This window comes from Anoplolepis gracilipes, chromosome 11 (genome assembly GCF_047496725.1).
Source record: "Anoplolepis gracilipes chromosome 11, ASM4749672v1, whole genome shotgun sequence".
Lineage (NCBI taxonomy): Eukaryota > Metazoa > Arthropoda > Insecta > Hymenoptera > Formicidae > Anoplolepis > Anoplolepis gracilipes.
Genome location: NC_132980.1, coordinates 8,496,353 through 8,519,383, shown reverse-complemented (window position 1 = coordinate 8,519,383; position 23,031 = coordinate 8,496,353). Strand labels below are relative to the sequence as shown.

The 23,031-nt window shown below is 31.0% G+C and overlaps 4 protein-coding genes and 1 long non-coding RNA gene across 8 annotated transcripts in view; 3 read left to right on the top strand and 2 right to left on the bottom strand.

Moving 5' to 3' along the window:
- Positions 1–8,012, bottom strand: part of Cdi (serine/threonine kinase) — a 28,120-nt gene extending 20,108 nt beyond the window's left edge. Inside the window, exons 1-2 of one of the 2 annotated variants that reach the window (XM_072901875.1) lie at positions 6,971–8,012; positions 3,186–5,262 (exon numbers count right to left, since the gene is read on the bottom strand). In XM_072901875.1, coding sequence (XP_072757976.1) covers positions 3,186–4,457 — 1,272 coding nt within the window. In that variant the 5' untranslated portion in view covers positions 4,458–5,262; positions 6,971–8,012. The remainder of the gene's footprint in view (positions 1–3,185; positions 5,263–6,970) is intronic. The other variant, XM_072901874.1, reaches the window with a different exon arrangement.
- A 900-nt stretch (positions 8,013–8,912) lies between these two features.
- The window catches only part of LOC140670963 (uncharacterized), an 81,187-nt gene continuing 67,068 nt past the window's right edge, over positions 8,913–23,031 (bottom strand). Inside the window, exon 3 of the long non-coding RNA XR_012047651.1 lies at positions 8,913–9,055. This is a non-coding gene — a long non-coding RNA (uncharacterized lncRNA). The remainder of the gene's footprint in view (positions 9,056–23,031) is intronic.
- Ns1 (Nucleostemin 1) lies at positions 9,258–12,386 on the top strand. The gene is made up of 8 exons (XM_072901883.1): positions 9,258–9,417; positions 9,696–9,800; positions 9,881–10,248; positions 10,346–10,727; positions 10,984–11,335; positions 11,420–11,627; positions 11,769–11,940; positions 12,043–12,386. Exons 1-8 carry the CDS (start codon positions 9,405–9,407, stop codon positions 12,132–12,134), a joined length of 1,692 nt encoding a protein of 563 aa, XP_072757984.1. The 5' UTR covers positions 9,258–9,404; the 3' UTR covers positions 12,135–12,386.
- LOC140670961 (uncharacterized) lies at positions 16,952–20,892 on the top strand. Its single transcript, XM_072901891.1, has 6 exons — positions 16,952–17,065; positions 17,135–17,397; positions 17,643–17,824; positions 18,529–18,689; positions 20,033–20,273; positions 20,546–20,892. Exons 1-5 carry the CDS (start codon positions 17,037–17,039, stop codon positions 20,232–20,234), a joined length of 837 nt encoding a protein of 278 aa, XP_072757992.1. The 5' UTR covers positions 16,952–17,036; the 3' UTR covers positions 20,235–20,273; positions 20,546–20,892.
- The window catches only part of Ccap-r (Crustacean cardioactive peptide receptor), a 72,167-nt gene continuing 71,625 nt past the window's right edge, over positions 22,490–23,031 (top strand). The window contains exon 1 of one of the 3 annotated variants that reach the window (XM_072901885.1): positions 22,490–22,933. The gene's annotated coding sequence lies outside the window, so the exon portion shown is untranslated. The remainder of the gene's footprint in view (positions 22,934–23,031) is intronic. The other 2 variants (XM_072901886.1, XM_072901884.1) reach the window with 2 other exon arrangements.

Below are 23,031 nucleotides of genomic sequence, written 5' to 3'. Positions count from 1 at the left end.
TAAGATATCAAACTTTTTTCAAATTGAAATTGTTAAATATTTTTCAAAATTTGTACATGTCTAACAAAGAATTGTGTAAAAAATCAAGAACAAGTAATCAGTAAAATATAACAACCTTCATATAAAGTTAAAATATTTTTAATTTTAACCATGTTCGGTAGAAGATTGCAAGTAAAAATTGACCTTATCGTCGGTGTATTTTACGAGACAAACATCGATCCCACTCGCGATAATATCGAGAACCAACAGTTTATTTTTAAACGAGTCTAATGCGCTCAAGCAGAGGTGCGCTATTCACCATCTGGTGAAGCAGAAAAATATTATCTTTGGTAATCATTGAGCAAGAGAGAAAAAAAAAAGAGAGAAATTGTTCTGCGTTTTACTAAAAAATTCTGCAAAATCTCAAAACTAAAATCTCGCAAAAGAAAAAAAGAAACGAAAATATTTAATTATTAAATCAAACTTAATTTTAATTTAATCGACTTTCACCGAAAACATACGCACCGAATACTTCATAATAAGAATACCGTGTAAGAAAAGTTATTTGTAAGGAGAACTATTCTACGAGAGTTGCCGCGATGTTTGCGCACCGCTGCACAGGAGGAATCACCGCAGTCACTACGTGCTCAATTTCCTGTTGACCTATTTATAACGCGTCGGAGAAGCCGCGGCATACTTCTCAAGGTCCCGGACTGCTCGGCTGACTTCTGGTGCACAGGTAGTTCCAGCGCAAAGAGTCGCGCATCTGCCGCAATCGCGGGCGCTGTGAATGCGCAAAATTGCAGATCGCACGAAAGGAATATCTAAGCAAAACTGGGGCAGCTTTCCGGCTACAATTTAGCCGACCGCCGCCGCACGTGGTGTAGATAAATCGATAGAGAGACACGTGCATATAAATCTCTCCTTTGCAAAATGCGGCATCACGTGCTCGACACGGCAAATTTCGATCGATTGCCGCAAAATTGCTACACGACTCTATCTCGAGTCAACAAGCCGAGTCTCGACGATTCCCTCTTACAATAAAAGCACGCAATTAGAGCGATATAATTTGTTTGCCTCCATTTCGTGTTTACAAGGCTACTATTTTAATTCTAATTATTGTATATAATATCTTGTCATATTTACTTATTTTTATTTCGTTTTATTATATTCTTATACAACAATATTTCTAGGAATTTCTCTCTCTCTCTCTCTCTCTCTCTCTCTCTCTTTCTTTAAAAATATAATTTTTACGGACTTAACGCGGAAATATGTTTGCAACAAACGGATGTCTCGTATCTTTCCTCCATCCCTTGAAATCCTAATAAATATTTAAACAATTAAGATGCCTACTTTTTCACTGTTTTATATAAATTATTTTCGAAAAAAAAAATATATATTTTATTATTATAGTGTTAACTAATTTAAATTTCTAAAATCACATTCAAGAAAAATAAAGTCAAGGATAAGACCCTTCGATAATTACGTGCTCCTACTCGCTGTGAATAAATACAATGATTTACGTAAGCTGCCGTGACACTATTGTAAGTCGCAACGTCTTCTGCATTCGCAAACGTTATGTACGTAAAATATGTAACCATGAAATTTGATAGAAGAGTGCATTATGATATTTATACTACATTGTGTTCAATGCGTTGCACTTTCCAAGATATTTTTTTCAATTATGAGAGAAATTTTATCATTCAACATTTAGAAATTGATTCTTATTATGAAGTATTCGATGTGTATGTTTTCAGTGAAAGTCAATATTAAATTAAAATTAAGTTTGATTTAATAGATTAAATATTTTCGTTTCTTTTTTTCTTTTGCGAGATTTTAGTTTTGAGATTTTGCAGAGTAATTTAGAACCGTTGATCTGTTGATGAGAAACATTCTCTATAATTTTTGACTTTTCGTGATAATAATCAATAAAATTTCACGCTTTCGGAAAAAAGTGCATCTTTTATTGTTTCGCGATTTTATCAAGTATTTTATTAATACTATTTTCTCATTTCAGTATATTCATGCAATAAATACTGCATTATCTTTATCTTCGTACGTTAGTTTTGTATTGCGTTAATTATACATTGCTCGTATAATTTAAAATAACTGAATAATGAATTGGAAAACACTCCTCCGCGATTTTCCTTCCTTTCGCGAGTAGTTGATAAAGTTTAGTGGGATCGAGGAAAATGCGGATTTTATGTGAAGAATAAATGTAAAGTAAAGATTCCAGAAAAGCTGTACGTCGCGACAAAAAAACTTTTCTGATCGCTCATTATCGGCAAATAACGGCGCGATTTACGAGTAGAATTAATTTCACGAATATATATGTTCACGTGTTAGCGAGCAGGCGTATCTAATCTCTGTCGAGATATCAATCTGCCAAGATAGCACATTCCATAGAAGAGATATGGGGAGAGCGTCCGTTTCAAATGAGCGATTGTTTAGGAACAATAGCGAGTATTAAGAGGAAGCGCGTGCCATCCGGGAAAAAAAGTTTTTATATAACGAGCTACTCTAATGAGTCCAAATATATATTTCGTAGCATCTAATAGCATCTTCGATCTTTTGAATAAACGATATTACACTCGATCGGATGTTTATTCATATCAATGAAATAAAACTTTTTTAAAACCATACTTATTAGATGCGAAAAAAATTTAAGTCGCGTAATAGTTTGAATTTTACGTCAATTTAATGAACTATGCAAATATATATTAATGAAAATTATATAAATATAAATTTACTTGTAAAATATAGTTAAACTCCTGTGTTCCAGCATAATAGTGATAGTTGCTTATTATGAGATTAAATAAATCATTTAAATGTTTGATATTCTATTGCAATTTAATATTTCACTTAGGCATTAAAAGAAAAAATTATCTTGGACTACATCAATAAAACATCTTTGTTATTTAAAACGAAATTTAATGCGATGGAAATTCAAAATAGGACACGTCCCTTACGTATCCGCATATTACCTCTGCATAATGTAATATACTCTATATAATGAGCTTCGCAAGCATATATAATGTGTTCCATATCCATCGCATTAAATAAGTTTTGCATTAAATCGCACGAATATTTCAGTGATAATTTAATTGGTTAATATTTATTTATTTATTTTGCATCAATAATTAGCTTTTTGTTTTAATATATACTTTTTAAATTGCGTTTTTTTAAAATTAATTATTGCAACTTACCTTGTAAACCTCCGAGAAGAAACCCGCGCCAATTTTCTCCATGTAAAAGTCGTCCAGGCGGTTCAACGAGGCGACGGCGTGCCTCAGGGCCTGACAGGATGCTCCGGTACGTCTCTTCGAGCTCGTATCCTGAAACGTCTCCCCCGAACACATTGTCAATCCGTGTATCGCGCCGCTCTCCGCCATCTCCGTAGGTCGCCAAGAAAGATCACGACACTTTTCCTTGTAACTCCTCGACGAGGACGTGGACGACTGCAGTTCCGTGGGGAGATCCTGCGGCGCGCAGGACGCGCAATTCTGTTGCAGCGCATCGCTGACCTTCCTAGACGCCGTCCAGTCCTTGGACGGCGTAGAGGTGACGAAGTCACTGACGCAGGAGTCGTCTTCGCAGGTCACGGTGGTGATCGCAGAATCGCCGGTGCCGTCTTTCACGTCGACTATCCTCGACGCTGGCTTTTGATGCACATACAATAATTCGTTTACAGTCGATACATTAGATGCACTGTTCGCGGAATAACCCACGCACGTGTCTTCCGAGAGATCCTCGTTGTTGGATCTCTTTCCGTCTGACGAGTGGTTAATCATTTCGGAAGACGTCGCGGAAGATAACTTGGCAGCGTATGCTTGAGAGCATTTGGATTGCTGCTCGCTGTACGTCGTTCTGTTGCCGCCTGTTTGCTGTTCTTTGCCACTCGAAGACTCTCGGTTAACGACACTCTTCTTCACGGTTTTCGTAGAGTCTCTCGTGCACGACTCGACATTAAGACTTCCAGTCGACACGGATTGCGGTCTTCGCGATCTGCCGATCTTCGGGAAGTTCGGGCAGTTCTGACTGGAAGTACATTTTTGCGTCGCATTGGCGTGATTCCTGCTGATCTGCGACGCTGTTTCCTTGGGAGAACATTTGGCCGAGATCTTGGAGCAAGCGGCGATGCAGATCGTCGTTGTCATCGCGTCGGTCCTGCAGGATCTAGGAAGCTCCACGGTGACGGATGAGGTGTCCGTGTGACTGGGAAAGGGTTGCAGAGAATTACAAGGAGCTTCGGAGACTACCGCGGCAGGGTCGTCGGCGTTGTCCTTCGTCGGTCGCCAGAATCTCGCTTTATCATCGGCGCCTAAAGTCGGCGTCTCTTCCGTCGAGAAGCACGGCAGACACGACGCCGTGCTCGTCGTTGTCATCGTCGTCGGCAGCCTGGCGCACGACTTAGCTGACGCTTGGCCACCGTTATTAGGCGGACCTGGCGTGTTCGACGGTGGCACCTTTCCGAACATCTTCGCCGTTATTGCGACGAGACGATCGCGCAAGCTGACACGAAACAGCAGTAACAACGGCGGCCCTGCGTGCGACGCATCACACACGACCGGCTCAAAGATGTGCCTCTCGATCTCGGTCGTCACGGCGTCGTCCTACTGTATCCGAGTGGTAAGAAAAGTCGTAGATTGTAGATAGTCGTAAACTAAGACGACACTAGAATGCTTTGAGCGTGTTCAGATGATGGAAGTGACAGATAAAAGGCTCTGTACAACACGCAATGCCTTTGAACACGTGTTCAAGATTAATGTGATATAATCAATGAATCGAGTTCGCGATCTGGACAAGAGACATCCTCCAAGAACTCGATATCGTAGTCGCAGAAGAATCAATCTTCCTTTATTTTCTTGTATGTCGAATATATACTTCAAATGAAGTTTAAGGAAGTCGAGAGTCCTTTTGGCCGATTAAGAACATTGGAATCCACGGAAGACGTAGAAGGATTTCGGTGTAAGACGATGAAATATATTTTTGGTACAACGTGGAAGACACTTGTCCTCGACGAATAAACACTGGAAGGCGAAGGAAGCGAAGACGAGTTCGATCGACGCAAGTTTATATCCTTTTTTGGCAGTGGCGTCACACGTTGAAATCACAGTCGGTCGGTCACAGGTGTACGTTATCCTCGGAAAGATGCGCAATGCGGTCCAGGATAACGTCACAGATTCGAAGCAAAACGTAGGAAGACCGCGACACCGGAACTTGGCACGGTTCTTTTCTCCTCGTCGTCGGCGGACGACTCCTCGCGGGCTGATTCAGATCTTCCTGAAATAAAGTTGCATCCGACCGGTGATTGGCGAGTGTCGAAAATTCTAGCTAATACTAATGACGTTATGAGAAAGGTGCGTAAGCAAAATTTAAATATTTAATATACGCATGCATCTCTGACGTCTAGAAGGCATCTCTTTGCAATTTGAATTTTTAAACAATTTTAAATGTATTTTAAAACTCTTTTTCATATTTTCAGAGGGAATTGTTTTCTTCAGTATTTTATAGAACTTCTTGAAATATTTTCTTTATACAAGTCAAGCTCTTTCTTCCATCTTTCTTTTAACGTCAAATTGAATTTCTAAAATTCTGACAATGTCTAAAGTGATAATAAATTTCTATCATTTTAAGGCATTGGCAATGTAATACGACTGTATTTTTAGACATTATAAATTACAAATAATTGAATTTTCTTCATTCGTGTAGCAGATAATCACATTTTCACACATAATAAATCATGTAGATTGATCATAGATCAAGATTTTCTCATCGCAGGAATCTTAGACTTGCTGAAGTAATAAAAATAACGGGACAATAATTATAAATTGCTACTAACTGCTATTAATAGAATATTGCAACATTTCGTAACAGTAATGAATAGCACATGTCAATTTCTCGCAAAATAAATATTTTATTGTTTTCTAATGTTTTCAATAAAATAATTAATGATTTTATAAGTTCGATATTGAATAAAATAAAAATTATCTTTTTAGAGGTTTTTTAAGTTATTGTAAATCTTGAAATTAATTTTAATTAATATTACATTACAAAATTATGAGTTCTTATAAAAAAAATAAGCAATTATAATCAGATGAGACATAATTAAACTATTCATTATTGCTGATTACTATTGTCTATTTTTGTTGTTCACTTGTTTCGTAATTTCATATAGTTACTCTATGCATCGTTTTTATTGCATAGTTAAAGTTTTATGTTCGTCGCATAACAATGATCATATTGTTATGAATATGATGTCTATTTAAATTACAGAGTACAACATGATGTTAATTTTATAATATTTTGTTATATAAATTTAAAATTTAATGATTTGCACTAACTCAGAATGTTATGTCGCATCAGCAATCTTTATGGGCTATTTATACATTTGCATAATATTGATTTAAAATAAATGAAATCCACAACAATGACAAATATGAAACATTATAATTGCAAAATATGTAATAACGTATCTAATTATATAATGTATATATAAAATTAGCAGCTAATTTTCAATTCTTTAACAAAAATAATTTCATATTATTGTTTGTATGATAAGTAATTATGATAATAAACTATTTGTCAAAAATTAAGTAAAAAAGCGAATAGATATGAAAATCACATTTTAAATGAATTTTATATTAATAGTTTTAATTTGATATTTGACTAAAGAAGATATGTAAATAATATAAATAGTCGCAATATAATGCACGATGAATCAACAAAATAATCATCGAAATGTCGAGAGATGGTAAACAATGGTAAAATAAAAAATCATCTACTTTCTCTCTCGATGGAGTTAATATGTCAGAAATTTCTTATTTTTTCAACGATTACTCTCAAAACCTCTGCCAACGTCTTCTTAATTAACGTAGGGGAAAAAAAGTCGATCACATCAATTGTCTCGGAAGAGAAGACAATATTAAAATATTATTAACATTAAATTAGTGAGAATCAAAGAGACTCACTCAAATGATGATTTACTTACGATGCATCGGATATCGGAGACGTCGTAACACTCAGGCCCGTCACGTTCAAGGAAGCTTGCGCGACGAGTATCTCATTGTCAGAGGGTTGAGACGAAAACACCAGGGAGAAAAGTCTCGCGACACGATCGCTGACAGCTCTCTCGCGCGGCGTCGCGTAGAAAGCGTCGCTTTGCACCGTCCGCTCGTTCGCGCTCGTGACGTCCGGATGCTTTTAGAATGACCTTGAACCACGTGAGGAAGAATTCGGGCCCGCGACACGCACGTAAATCTCGCGTTTTCTATACTGATCGCGGCTAGATTATCGACGGGCCGAGAAGAAAAAAAGAAAAAAAAAAAAAGTAAAAAAACAACAGCCGTTTCTTCACTCGCGCACGCTGTTTTACTCGACGTGTTTATTATCTCTCGGCGGCGAGAAGGCGAGGAAGCCCGGCTGACAACGCCGTTGCGTCAGTGACGCATCCGCCGTGCTGCATCAATTGCGTCTCCTCATCTTCGCGTTCGCGAAAAAGACAGGAGGATAGAGGTAAAGGGGCGATAGATCGACGCACTGATTTTCGGACGAGTCGTTGACACTCGTCGCGGTCGATGCTTCGGGTAAACAGACGGACGGATGGACGGACTGGGAGAGAGAGAGAGAGAGGGAGAGAGAGACGGGAGAGGAGAGAGGTAGAAAGAGACGGAGAGAAGGATAGCGCGCACACATACACACCACCACTATGTACGAAATGCACAGTCGCTCGTTTTAAATCGTCGCCGGCGCCAATCAGTCGCGAAACGACACGACACGGCACATCGCGCACCCGCGTCGCACTCTGGCTGTCAACGTCCTCGTTTCACTCGAGTTTCCGCGACTACTTCGAACGCTATCCGACGTCGTAAACGCAACTGCTCCCGACAACTATCCGCGCACTCACTGACAACGCCAGACGGCGGCCATTACGGGAATGAGTCGCCGTGACGGACGCGCAAGCGCCACCGTTTGACGGTAGCCCGAATCACGCTTGCCCTCCTCCCTCCTGCCCCTTGCCCGCGCACCGTCATTCGGTGCCAGACTTCGGTCCATTCGATCCATCGTTCGTTCACGGAAGCGGAATGCGCGCCAATTTTCAAGACGCGTTTTAAACGCTCTGGGGAAAGACAAACGTGTGTGTTTTGCATGAAAGTGTGTTTTGATGATTGCGAATGCGTCAAAATGAGAAGGGAGTGAGAATTTAGTCTGTGAAATTGGATCTCTGCTTATTCGATTTCATATATACATTTCTTATTTACCTTCCACACATTTTTTATTCACAAACTCATTTAAATTAGAACTGTAAAGCAATTCCAGTAGCATTCAAATCATTCTAATCAAAAATTTTCTATTCAACATTTGTGTATATAATTTACTCCAATTTTTTGAATATTTGCAGTTCAAATAAACTAAAGAAAATAAATTTATATATTCTATGTAGAATATTAGCTTCTAATTTTTATGAATACTTCTTAATTTCTACATTTCCTATATTCTTAATTAATTATGTTTTTATATATTAATTGTATATTACACAATTTCACATAAATAAAAAAAGAAAAAGTATATATTATTAAACAACATGGATGAGTTTTTTTAATTAAGTTTTTTCCCAATATTTAATAAAGTTAATCTCGGATCTAGTAAATATAAGAAATTTCATGAAGCAAATTACTCGGATTAACATTCTTTCATTTCGTCTACTTTTTGCGGAGCAAGTAAACTCTATATTCTGTCAATTACTCATATTTCATACATAGTAAGTAATGACAATTATTACAGAACGATATAATATGTGGGAACGGGATTAGAGAAATCCGTATCATGTTCTCTCCCTCGCGACTTGAAAATAAAAGTCGCAAATAAGAGTAGTTTCACGATGCGCGTGAAATAATTTACATGAATTTCTATTCCGTTTCGCGGCCCCCAAGACGTCCTTGCCTCTAGTTCATCAAACGAATGCCTCTTACAAGACGAAAGGAAAGTGTGCGAATCCTCATATGCATATAAGCGTACCTTTCACCATCCGAGACGATAATTTCCATTTGGTTGATCATGCAATTCTGCATTCGACCTAGGAAAAAATGGAAAGGATGAATTTCCCCAATCGCAAATTTCAACCAATAAAAATGCATTTAATAATTTCTCAGAGAAATTCTGAATAAATTTTTAAAAAATTTATAAGGTTTTTTTAAATGATGTTGAACATGATAAAAAAATAGAAAAATCTAGTATTTTTTTGACGTTCCTGTTTGCGCTCTATTTCCTAACCTATTTCTTTCAATGCGTCTACGCATGCACTTTAACCACGTGCACGTGAGTAGTGAGTATTTGTGTGGGCTCTCACATGTACATGTAATAATTTCACGATTATTGTAATCCAATCTATTAATTAACAGTAATTAACAACTGTACGGAGAAGGATGAAGCTTCGCAGTAAGTTATTATAAAATATATTGTTAAAAGTTTAAAAAATCTTTCGTATTTAAAAAAAATAAGAATCTAAGAGGTTATATTCATATTACTTATGCAGTATAAAATTTTTTATATTGCAATTTTCATACTAATTCGAACTTAATATTAACAATTAGTCAAAAATGTAAATAAATATTATAATACAAATTTATTATTATCTTTTTTAAAGTTTAATATATCAATGCAAAAAATATCCTTCCTATTTCCTATCTCAATAAAATTTTTGTTGCGGATATTAGATAAACCAAGCAAGCGCATGCCAGCGCGGAAGAGGTATAAAATTGAGAAAAAAGTTCGCGAACATAATCGAAAAATGAGGAAAGAGGCCAAAACACATTCTAAAAGTAAGTTAACGAACCAATTCTTCAAATATATATGTTTGTATTTACAATTGCTTAATAAACATAATTTTATTTTTATTCAGAGAAAGCCAAGATGATGCAAGTACCAAATCAATGTCCTTTTAAAGAGGATATATTAAAGGAAATAGAAATAATGAAAAAACAACACGAGGAGGAAAAACAGAAACAGAAAGAGGCTGCACGTGGGAGAAAACGTGAGCAACTTGCCAAGGGTGATCTTCAAGGTTTAGTTAATCAAGCTCAGAATAAGCAGTTGGCGCATGAATCCATGGAAGTAGATTCTGCTCGAGATCAAATAAAAAATGCTACTTCTAAAGAAGAAAATTCACTTAAAACATATTATAAGGAATTTAAAAAGGTTCTAGATGCAGCCGATATTATTCTAGAGATTGTGGATGCTCGTGATCCATTGGGAACACGATGTAAAGAGGTATATTTCCAAATAATAAATAATTTAGACATTTTATTTAAATTTCCTGTAAAAGATATACATATATACATTAACTTATTGATTATTTTTCTTACAGGTAGAAGAAGCAGTGCAATCTGCAAATAAAAGATTGGTACTAGTCTTAAACAAGGCAGATTTGATTCCTAGAGAAAATTTAGATCAATGGTTAAAATATTTGAGAGCTAGTTTGCCAGCTGTGGCATTTAAATCATCCACACAGAATCAAGCAAAACGATTAGGCAGGAGAAAATTAGGAAAGAAGACAGAGTCTATGATACAAAGCAATACATGTTTTGGTGCAGAATTACTTTTGTCATTACTTGGAAATTATTGCAGAAACAGTGGCAATGTAAAAACAAGTATTACGGTTGGAATAGTTGGTCTTCCTAACGTAGGAAAATCTAGCGTTATTAATTCCTTGAAACGCAACAAAGCATGTAATGTGGGAAATGTACCAGGTATTTAATTATTTTTGTTGTAAATAACTTTTATCAACTGTATTTTTCTTCTAATCTTTATGGTTTATTTTGATTTTTGTATTTTAAAACTGATTTAATTATAAAATTGTTTCTTTTCAAATTCTTTATACTTTTTTTTATAACTATTTCTAAATTACATGATAAAATTTGGAGCAATTTTGAATTGTACATATTAATAATATATTTTATATGTACATTATTATCAATTTAGTCATTTCTTTACAACTATTTCCAGGAATAACAAAAACAATGCAAGTTGTTCAATTAGACTCTAAAATTAAACTGCTGGATTCTCCTGGTATAGTATTCGCTGCATCAGATGACAAATCAGATGACACATCTGTAGCTCTCAAAAATGCAGTAAAAATTCAAGCATTGAAAGATCCTTTCACACCAGCGACTGCAATTCTAAAAAGAGTTTCACGACAACAGATTATGGAATTATATAATATGCAAGAGTTTTCAACACCAGATGAGTTTTTCGCGATGAAAGCAGCAAAAATGGGAAAATATAGAAAAGGTGGGGTACCTGACGCACTTGCTGCTGCGCGAAGTATTCTCGAGGATTGGAACTCAGGAAAAATTAGGTTTGTTATGTTCTATATATATATATGCGTAATCATATATATATATATACTCTGTTTTTTTATGAGAGTTAAACTTTTTTAAAGATATTATACGGTGCCACCTGAACAACCAGTATGTCACATATCTGCTGAGATTGTTAGTCAAATAGCTAAAGAATTTGACATTGAAAGTTTTGCCACGGAGGAAAAAATGATGCTTGACAATTTTACAACAGATTCCACAGATCCTGCATTAATTGATAGTTCGGGACCTGTCTCATCAGCAATGGAGATCGAAATTCAAAAAGAATCGGTAAGATTACAAATATATCAATAATTTAATATTACATTACTATTATTATGTTACTTTACATTGTTTTGAGTTTATTTTACAGTTATTTTAAGTTTATTTTGAAGTTATTTTTAATAATTAACAATTAATATTTTCTCGTAGGAATTTAAAGTGCAGAAAAAATTAAAGAAAAAGTTACAAGATGCAAAGAAAGATGTATCTGCTGAGAAAAAAAAGAAACAAGATCCACTCTTTGAAATTGAAGGCAATCAAAAATTGAATAAACTCAGGAAACTTGCATTCAAAAAAGAAAAGAAGGAACGAGCGAAAAGAGGTATGGAGCGAATGAGAAAGAAGACTTTGTAACCTTAATGTTTAATAATAACTTTTAATATTAATAATTAATAATTTATTTGCAAATGTCATTGATTTTCAGAAAAAGCTACTACAAAACTAGCAGGACAGCTTAAAGACTTCAAATTTAATTCTGATGATTACGACTTTAATACAGATTTTACAGCTACATAGGATATTATTAACATTTATGCATTATACATTATGAATATATATCTATATTGCATACATATATATGTTATGTGTTGCATAATGATGATACACAGTCCGACAATAATTCATTTTAATTTTTCTAGTGAGATAGTATAGAATATATAATATATCCTATGTAACTTTGCTAGGGAGGCGGAACAAATTATTGTCGGACAGTGTACGTGTAATATCCATTCACTATAAATTATGAATAATAAAGATTATTCTGTTAAATGTAAGTACCTTTTATTTTTTCCCATAATATTATTCCATTTTGTATTTTAAAAATTTGTAATAGAAGTCATTATAAATTAGTATTAAAAAAAATTTTTTAATACTAATCCAATATATAAAATAACATAAATGATGTAACGAATTCGTGTTTGAATGGCTATATGCATATTAAATATACCTATATACACTTACATTCTACATGTAAACTATTCCTTATTAATATGTAATTAATATTATTTAAATTTATATATATATATATATATATATTTACATTATTTTCTTTTTTTTATTTAAATATAATGATATTTTGTTAAAATGCTCTAATGATCTATACTGGGCTATTTTTGAGAAAAACCGTGTATAATCAAAGTGATATCATTATAATCAAACTGTGTAAATAAAATCGAGATAAGGAAAGATATAAGACAGAAAGATAAAACAAACTATTCGCAGTGAAAGTCGACAATGCTATGTGTGTTAGGTACTTAGTTTTCCCTTCAAACTAAACCTAAAGGTATTGACACTGAATCTTCCCACCAACGTCAATGTGTATCCGTTGAGACAGAGTTATATGTATATGCATTTATTATATTTTTTTTCGACGAAGCAGCCATGTCCAAAAGTATTAGGCACCTTTAATTTTTTTCTTATTTCTTATTATGTAAATACTGAGAAAGTACTGAAAAAATTAAAAAATTTTTTAAACTATTGATGGAACGTTAAAGGTGAAACTTTTAAGCTTCAAAATACTTTCTTTAAAACTTTTTTACGATGATTTTTCGCCGAATATCGACAATTTTTCTGAAAAATATATATGTTTAGGTTCAAAGTTATGTAACTGGCCAAGAATAATCATAAAAAAGTTTTAAAATAAGAATTTTGTAGGTGAACTGTCGTAGTTTATAGAACTCGACTGACATTTTTCGAGATAAATTTTTTATCGATCTGCAGAATGTCAAAAATACATACTTCTAAGAAATAATAAATTAGTTTTTATTTCAATTATTTCCAGATTGATTTCTGAATTAATTAATTAATAAATAAATAGCACTTAAGAGCTCTAAATATGTAATATAATATACAAATAAAAAGAATAAAAATTGGCATTAAATAATTTTGTACGTTCATTAAAAATATGAAATCATATATGTATTTTGAAATTAGAACACAATGACAAATATAAAAGATATAAAACAACATATAAAAACGATAAATCGGGCAAACGTTTTGGTTAAATTTTTTTGACCTTAGCGCAATATCTAACATACTATATTAATGATTACAATATCCAAAAAGACCAAAACTGTCGATAGGAATATAAAACTATTAAACTGTCAACTTATATATAATATTACTAATTGTCAACGGACGATTAATAAGCATATGAAAAATAAATGAGAAAAATAAAAAGTTATTAAAAAGAACCGGATCTTCATTTTTTTGACCTTTATTGACTTTTTACCGAATATTTATATATTAACCGTTCTTTATTTTTCATATGCTTATTAATTATCCGTTGACAATTTGTGATGTTATATATAAGTTGACAGTTTAAATTAGTTTTATATTCCTACCGACCAGAGTTGGGAAAGTTACTTTATAAAAGTAACTCGTTACCGTTACCGTTCTTTTTTCCAAAAAGTAATTCGTTACCGTTACTCGTTACTAATTTTAAAAAGTAACTCGTTACCGATACTGTTACTCAAAAAGTAACGAATCGTTACAATTTCCGTTACTTTTTTTTATACAATATAAACTTTACATAAACATTTTTTTAATACAAGATCAAATTTTTACACTAAACACTAAAAATTTTTGAACATTATTTTACATTAAAGTAATCAAAATGATATAATTTTTTGATAGTGATGATATCGCTATTGATATTAAAAAGTGTAATAATTTTGATAATAATAAATTATTTTAAATAAGAAAAACTTTTGAAAAAAGTGTAAACAAGCTTTCTCAAACACGTTTAGATTCTGTAAATGTAAATAAAATAATTTTCTTACTGTTAGTTCACTTTCAATAGATTTGTAAATATGGTTAAAATCGCTTTCTTCGCGTTTCTTCAATTTTTTTTATTTTAAATTTCTAACACGATAATTTTCATATCATCGAATTCTTGACTAATCATTGAATTATCTGTCTACTTAAATGTTTTATTACAAAGTATAAAGATACTATGAAAGAAATGCCAGCAGTTTCTATGTGATACTACGTTTCAATACTCTTATCAATCTTTAAGTTTCATTTCGTGCATATGTGCACACGTATCTATAGTATTTTATATGTTACATGTACTATATAAAATGAGCGCCTATTCATGAAACGAGAAATATTTGTTTCTTTATTTGAAAATTTTATATTCGAAAAAAATATAGTATATTCAAATATATTTGAAAAAAATTCCCAGACTGCACAGGAAGGTCAAAAGACATTTTAAAGATATTTAAAAGATAATAAGACGTCTTTAAGTTGTCTTTTAAGCATTTTTTTATAGACATGTACGAAGAATGTAACAAAGTTACATTTTCCGTTACAAACAAAATTGGTAACGCCATTACCGTTACAGTTACTGAAAAAAAGTAACTGTAACGTTACTTCCCAACCCTGCTACCGACAGTTTTGGCCTTTTTGTGAATATTGTAATCATTAATATAGTATATTAGATATTGCGCTGAAGGTCGGAAAAATTTGATCGAAACGTTCGCCCGATTTATCCCTTTTATATGTTGTTTTATATCTTTTATATTTGTCATTGCATTCTAATTTCGAAATGTATAAGTAGTTTTATGTTTTAATAAACGTACAAAATTGCTCTAATCCAATTATTGTTCTTTTTATTAATAAATAAAATTATTAACAGATTTTATTGCATTTATTTTTATCTATATATGTAAAAAAAAACAAAAAATATAAAGGTATCTAATAATTTTTGTACTTTAACACTGCAATTCCATAAAAAATTTTTATTCCATAAACTACAATATTTTACCTATGAAATGCTTTTTTTGAAACTTGCCTTTGATTTTTTTTTACCACATTACATAATTTTGAAGTTAAACCTGTATTTCTCAGAAAAGATGTCGATAGTAGGCGAAAAATCATCATAGAAAAGTTTAAAAAGAAAAAACATTTTGAAGGTTGAAGCTTTAACATACTATCAATAGTTGTAAAAATTTTTTCATTTTTTTTCTGTATTTACATACTAAGAAATAAGAAAAAATTAAGGATACCCAATACTTTTGGACATGATTGTGTGTTTTTTTGTGTGTATATATATATATAATTTCGCTACACTCCTAGAATGATAAAACGGCGGATGTGCCTACAGCTATGTGTGCCTATCAATTTGTTATCACTCTGAGAAAGAAAGAAACATCATTCTTTATCTCAAATATGTAATGTTTTACGAAATAATTTTATGCCTAAAGTAATGTTCCTCGCATTTTTAATTGATTATTAACTAATAATTTCAATTTTTAATTGATTGCACAGTTAACAAAAAGACACGTATTCAACATTAAAACGTTTCTAGAAAGTCTTTTTTTTTATATTCTAAAAAAAGGTTATTATTCTTTTTCAGTTATTAAACTGTTATTAATAAATGGTTAATATCACATTTTTCACCTAAATTATTCGACTTATCAGTCCATCTATTAACTTATGCTTTATATATCAACTGTTTTTTATTATTTAAATTATTCGATCCGTCAATTTTTATGTTATTTTATTTTCTTAATCTAAAATAATAATAATAATAATAATATTTATATTGTCGGAAAATGCGTAAAGTGAGATATATTATTCGAGTTATCATAAAAAAAATAATTTTTATTACATACGTATGTACATATTTATTGTACGTTGATAAGGAATAGATAAAGTTTGCAATTCAGTTATTTTCTGTGCTGTATATGTTAGCTATTCTATTTCAAAAAGTACATTTATAAATTATTAATTCTATTTATGTTATAGATATAATTAATAATATAATTAATAAATTATAAATATATATATATATATATATATATATATATATATATATATATAAACACACACACAAATTATTATTTTTAAAAATTATTTAAGAAAAAGTATTTATTATATATTATTATTAATAATATAAAATGCAAACTATTGTTTATATGTAATTAAATAGAATATAGAAAAATAAATTTTTGAGATTATTTTATGATAAATAACTAAATGTCTGTACTAAATTTTATAATATTTATTAAACAAATAAATTAATTATATGTTAAATAAATGTATTGTGTGTCTAAATAATATAATTATAGCGTCTAAGTATAATTTATAATAAAAGACAGGTACAGCACACAAAATTATTTTCACATTTTATTTTTTGTTATAGTATGGTCTTTTTCGTGTGCTACAAAATTTATATTTATATTTATATTTGCATACACATAAATTATTATTAGTCTTCGCTCATAATTATAGTATATGCGCCATAAATGCATCATACTAAGCAATTGTGTGTGTTTAAGATAAAGCAAGTATAATCAGATAGAAATAAAAAATAAAATGTTTGTGCAAACGAGATAACCGGAAAAGACGATAACATATTTTCACTAATGCAACAGTGGGGTCTGTTATATCTTCTGCTGATATGTAAAGACGAATATGCTTCCGTTCAAGCCACTCGATCCACAGTAAGCGACTAGTCAACAACGAACAGAGGTCACTGAATAATTATCAATGTTAAAAGTTTTCCGTTTTAGTGACATTTGGAAGTGCCACTTGACGCGGACATACGCGCAAAGAATAAGCGGAGAAATCGATTTAAAAAAAGCAATGGAAAACTTGCCGCGTATTAAACCACCTGGCCAACCACCCAAGATTTGGAAATCAGTCGAAAAAGTGACCAATGACGGCAAACAAATAAAATTTACGATTCAGGAAATTCCTGAAGACAGGTATGAAGATGCAGTTCAACATATGTGTACGTACTTTTTGGCCGACGAGCCGACTTGTGAATGTTTGAGTAAGTTTTTCTTTCTTCTTTTTTTGATTATGTAATATTATTTCCATATTTGCTTTATTGCGTTTTAGATTTAAAATATAAAAAAACCTGTAATTATGAAAAATAGTTTTACAAAAGTTATTTTTTAATAATATTAAATAATATTTCTTCATATATTTTATTTACTTATGGTTATGCAAATTCGGAATAAAGTATTTATTTTCTGTTTTTATTCTACTTTATCTTTTTGTTTATCATATTTGTAGATGCAAAAAATGATCCTGTATTCTTGCAAGATGTAAGTACAATATGGCGTTTATTAATCTCAGAAGGTATATCCATAGCTGCCTTCACCGAAAATCCAAATGGAGGGAAACCTATACTTGCTGGTATGAATGCCTTAGGTGTTGACTATAAAGACCGTAAAGATAGTATTTCAGAATATCAGGTAAATATTTCGCGTTAATTTTTTTGAAAAATTATACATTTTATTTTTGTAATAAGTATTTTTATCTTTTTATTTGCAAGTTATTAATTCATAAAAGGTCTATTCTAGACAACTATGTAATATCAATAAATAAAACAAAAATTATTTGAAGATCAACATATCCTATGTGATTGAATTTATTTTTTTATAAGTTACATTACCGTGTTAATGAAAATATGCCTATCATATGCCCAAAATATGTATATCATTTTAATATATACATCTTATTTAAAAAAAAAAAATCAATAACCTTAAAATATCGCCAAAAGTTTATTAAAAAAAGTTTGCTTATTAGGATATTAGTCTTTGAATTGAATAAGTTTTGCTTTTAATTTTTTTTCGTGTCACTGAAATAAACAGAGATATTTTATAAGTGCTGTAGTTAAAGAAAACACTGTATGTATATTTAGGTTATATATATATATATATATATATATATATATATATATATATATATATATATATATATAGGTTTGTATATTTATTATAGCAAATATAAAAAATATAAAAAATACGTTTGTTTAGTCTGCTTTGAAATTTTACATCGAGAAGTATTTTTATTTCTTTTCTTTGTTTAGAATTAAGCATTATATAAGCATAATATTATTGCAACGTATGATTGTGTTGTATTCATTTAATTAAGTAGTAATAATTTTTTATTTCAGATTCAATCACAAAACTGCAAAAATACATTCACAATCGTGGCTGGTGCAACTAAAGTAGTATATGAACATTATGGAATAGACAAGTATCTCTATGCTATCGGACTTAGTGTAGATCCCGCTTTTCGAGGATATGGTTTAGGAAAAGATATTCTAAAAATCAGGTATGAGACTTGTATTGAAATATGTAATTCCACTAGAGGTCATATTATATAATATACACCTAGACAAGCTATTGTTAAAGACAGCCAGCCTTATGGAAGTTAGCGTAGCAAAAAAAACTCACTCACGCAATACTTAATTATAGTATTATTACAGTAATATTACAGCAATATGCAATAGATTACTTGAAAATAATTGCTGTGCACTATTATAGATGAGTAAATTTGTCGGTAAGCTGTCGGTAAAAAACCAGTAATATGATAAAATGTTTATTTTGTTATTTTTGAGACAGTCACATAAAAGATCTAAACATTTTCGATGATAAAATAGTAGCAAAATGAATTAAAATATTCATATAATTTAAATAACCCGTAATTATCTTCAATACGTCAAAACGGTCGATAATATGACCTTTTTTCAATTTTCTTCGAATCCCCCAGATCCTCTTAATAATTACGAAAATTTGCCTATACAAATAAATAAATAAAAGAGAAATTTTGGCTCTTCTGCTCTCATAGAACAATCTAAATTATAAATATAAAAAAAAATATTTAACCCACTACTAGTTTAGGTATAAATGTTCATGCTATATAATATTAAAAATATACCACTTTTCATAATCTGATTACTTATCTATATCTGTTCTATAGCTCTTCATAGCGCAACTATTTTATAATTTCAATCTTTATTCAAATTCTTTTCGGTCAAAAATTGATCATTGATTTACAGCCGCTAAATTTTAATTTCTATTGTAAATTTTGGTAAAGTAAAGAAAAAAACTTGAATAAAATCAAAATTAAATAGTTTCGCTAAAGAACGATTTTAAGATTAGAAAGATGATTTGTTTATACTAATTAGCATTTTTTATCATATGAGCGCAAGTAAATATACAAATATCTAAAAATACTTATTGATTTAAATATCTTTACTTATAATGTATACACTTTTACAAAAATTATGTAAACTGTTAAGTTCACTTTGAGCCAAACATAATATTATGGACGTAATTTCTCTTAATATACATATACATGTAATCATTTTTATTATAAATGACATCTAGTGGAATTTATAAATATTTCTTCGATATGTTACATGATATCTATATATAAAATAAAAAAATAGAAAAAAAGTCTAAAAGCATTAATGTAATAAAAATGTAGCAAATCCTGATATTTTGCCATTTTATACTTTAAAGTTTCAATGTTCTGTGAACATTCAAGTTCTTTTCAAAGAAAATTGATCTTTTTACAGTAGGATAACCTTTCAAAGTAAAATAGTCTTTTTAAAGTAAAACAACTTTTAAAAAGTAAACTTTTTGTTTTTCTAAAATTTTTTATCTCGATAGGGATCTCATTGGCCCTGAGTACAATATTCCAGCGACAGCTACGGTGTTTACGTCGATCATCTCGCAAAAATCAGCGAGGGGTGCAGGATTCGAACTAATTACAGCAAAAAATTTTGTCGACCTAGTGGACGAAAATGGAAAGCAATATTTCCCCGGTATTAAGTCCAAGACATTTGAAGTTATGGGAAAAAGATTATCTTAAATAGTTCTGTGCGTTCAAGGCAACAGGCAATTATACAACGTGAGTCACCTAATGTTCGAAACCGAACTAATTATCATAATTTTACGAGCTGTTAATATTCTTATAATTTTTATAAGCTATTCAATATTCTTGATGTATATAATAATAATGTATTAAATAAAAAATAATACTAAAAGATTTCTTTTAATATTTCCAGTATAAAATAATGATAAAGATCTTATTTGATATTCTAATATATACATTCAACACATTATTATTAGCTTTTATCAACGCATATCAATAATTAATCGTACTTCCATTCCATTAAACAGCGGCATTTGCGGTAATTACGAGTGCATTTGAAATATATACGTGTTACAAAATGTTAATGACATAGCTTTTGCGCATACAGCGCAAAATGTGCGGCTTGCACGTTACATTACTACGTCGGAACATGCCAAGAAATTCATGATACTATGTCGACTACTGCGTGGCTAGAATTTTATAATTGCGGTTGTCTATTTATAATGTTTATAAGAAAAATCTAATTTAAAAAGCATACAAGATAATGTATGTACATTTTCCATTGCAGGTAGTATTATAATAGTACACCATTAGAGTTTTCCTAAATTCAATATAAAATTGCTACAATTTTACTCGAACTATAAATTTGATTCTTCGTCATTCTTCATTATTTTGCTTCAATATATACTGTATTATGAACATGTTTTATAGATTGTGATAAAATAAATAATGCGAAAATAAATAATTTTGTCAAATTATTTTATTATTAAATAATTATGTGTTGTAAGAACAATGGGACAGTATCAAACATACACATTTTACCATATTACGTTTAAATGAATTGAGTTTGCGAAATTTAAAACAAATAATTCATCAAAGAATAAAATGGGACTGTAAAGTGAAACATAAACTTGAATCGATGTTCAATTGACCAGAGTTATAGCGAGAAAATTATATTGCAAAATTTAGTAACACCATTTTTGCATAAAGCTTTGATCGAGAAAAACTAGTTTGCTCGAAATTTCTGATAATTAATTTTATTAATCTTTTAAATCATTAAATAAATGCACTAACAGAAAAGTAATATTTAATAACAGATTCATACCGATAATAAAAAGTTAATAAAGATAATAAAAATGCAGATTTTTTTGATCTTGTTATGACTTATTATTTAATTACATCTCATGCTATTTTGCATATTGAAATATATCATTAAAATGCAAAAATGTCTTAGATTTGTATTATATTCATTCGGATTGCAAACACAACGTTTTATGTGTATTTGAACAGTTGGTTGTTCACAGAACATTGGATTCGAATAGATTGCAAGAATAATCTTCGATAATTTGCAAAGTTAATTAATACTAAGAATGAGATTTCACGACATCAGAAATTAAAACCATGTTGAAATTGCAATTGAATGAAATTAATCGAAATTAAAGTAAACCAAGAGAAATTAAGAGAGGTAACGACAAATTCAATGAAATCCAACCACTTGTTGGCACAAGTGCATTCAAGTTCGGCAAATATGCAATTCCAATTACACGCATGTTTGTTATTGTTTGCACTAAATACGTTGAGCTACATCTGTGACAAATACATATTTTATTTAATGAAAATATGCAACAGAGACATATATGTCAACATACAGAATTCTCCATCTATCTTTTCGATTTTTTTTTCTTTTTTTACTTCTTCTTGTTTTAATACTTTTCGATTTAATGTTGTTATTTAGTAATTGAGTATATGTAACATATTATATGTAAGATTATGTACATTTTTCGTTTTTTTATTTTAGTTAATTATATTTATATTAAATACTAGAGAAGCAGCGTTAAGAGAGAAACACATGTAAAAATATTGAATTATAAAGTTTCATTAAAAAATATTAATTTCTACATATCATGTGATATATCATGCACTAAATATAAAACTAAACCACAATGCAATGATTTTGACGTAAATATTTTCATATATGCCAATACTTTTTAAATCTTTGAAAATAATTCTAAACAAATTCGTTTCTTTTTATCCTAACTGTTTGCAAATCATATTCAACTCTTCTTTAACAATATTTCCGTGTTTTTGTAAACATTCGAGATATTTAAATAAATCAAAATTTTTTTACTTTATATATAATTAGGTCTTTTATTATAACGTTAGCTTATATTGCGTCACTACGTGCATCAAATATATTTACATAGAATTAAATAATACATAACATTACTCTCGAATTAAATCACTTCCTGAATGGGAAATTTAACGTCAATTTCAATGAACCAGCTAAATGATCTCGAAATAACACGAAAATTACGCTATCGTACGGCGTATTCGAGCTGTATCGCATTAAAGAGGTGTATGTAATTTTTTTCTCTATACGGAAGGGTAAATTCATAATAACCCTTCGACACGTGCGCGAGCGTGGGCGCGTGCGAGCGCGACGCCACGTCGTGCGCCGGTAATTTCTTCTCTCGAACCGACTCCTGACGCGCCTTCAGTCGCGTTCCGCGCGTCGTACGAGCGAGTGTGTCTTTGCTCGCATCCTGTCCGTTGGAGATCATTCTATTCTTTATTCATCCGAAAGACATGTTCGACGGGAATGTGACATAAACGGAAGTTTGAGACTACACGGACACACGCTTACATAAATAAAATAAACAAGTAAAAAAAACGAGCCGAGCAATCGTCAGCGGAACGTATGTTAAATGTCACTTAAAACTCGATTTTTACAGAAAGCTACCGGCATTTCGATACATCTAATAAATTAGAATCAACGACGAATCATTTGTCGAAA

Bases quoted from the DNA above. Each gene is read 5' to 3' on its own strand.
- Ns1 (XM_072901883.1), top strand. The intron at 9,801-9,880 runs GTAAGTTAACGA...ATTTTTATTCAG, and splicing joins GGCCAAAACACATTCTAAAA to AGAAAGCCAAGATGATGCAA. The intron at 10,249-10,345 runs GTATATTTCCAA...TTTTTCTTACAG, and splicing joins TGGGAACACGATGTAAAGAG to GTAGAAGAAGCAGTGCAATC.
- LOC140670961 (XM_072901891.1), top strand. From the start codon at position 17,037: ATGCTTCCGTTCAAGCCACTCGATCCACA. The intron at 17,066-17,134 runs GTAAGCGACTAG...TTTCCGTTTTAG, and splicing joins TTCAAGCCACTCGATCCACA to TGACATTTGGAAGTGCCACT. The intron at 17,398-17,642 runs GTAAGTTTTTCT...TCATATTTGTAG, and splicing joins GCCGACTTGTGAATGTTTGA to ATGCAAAAAATGATCCTGTA.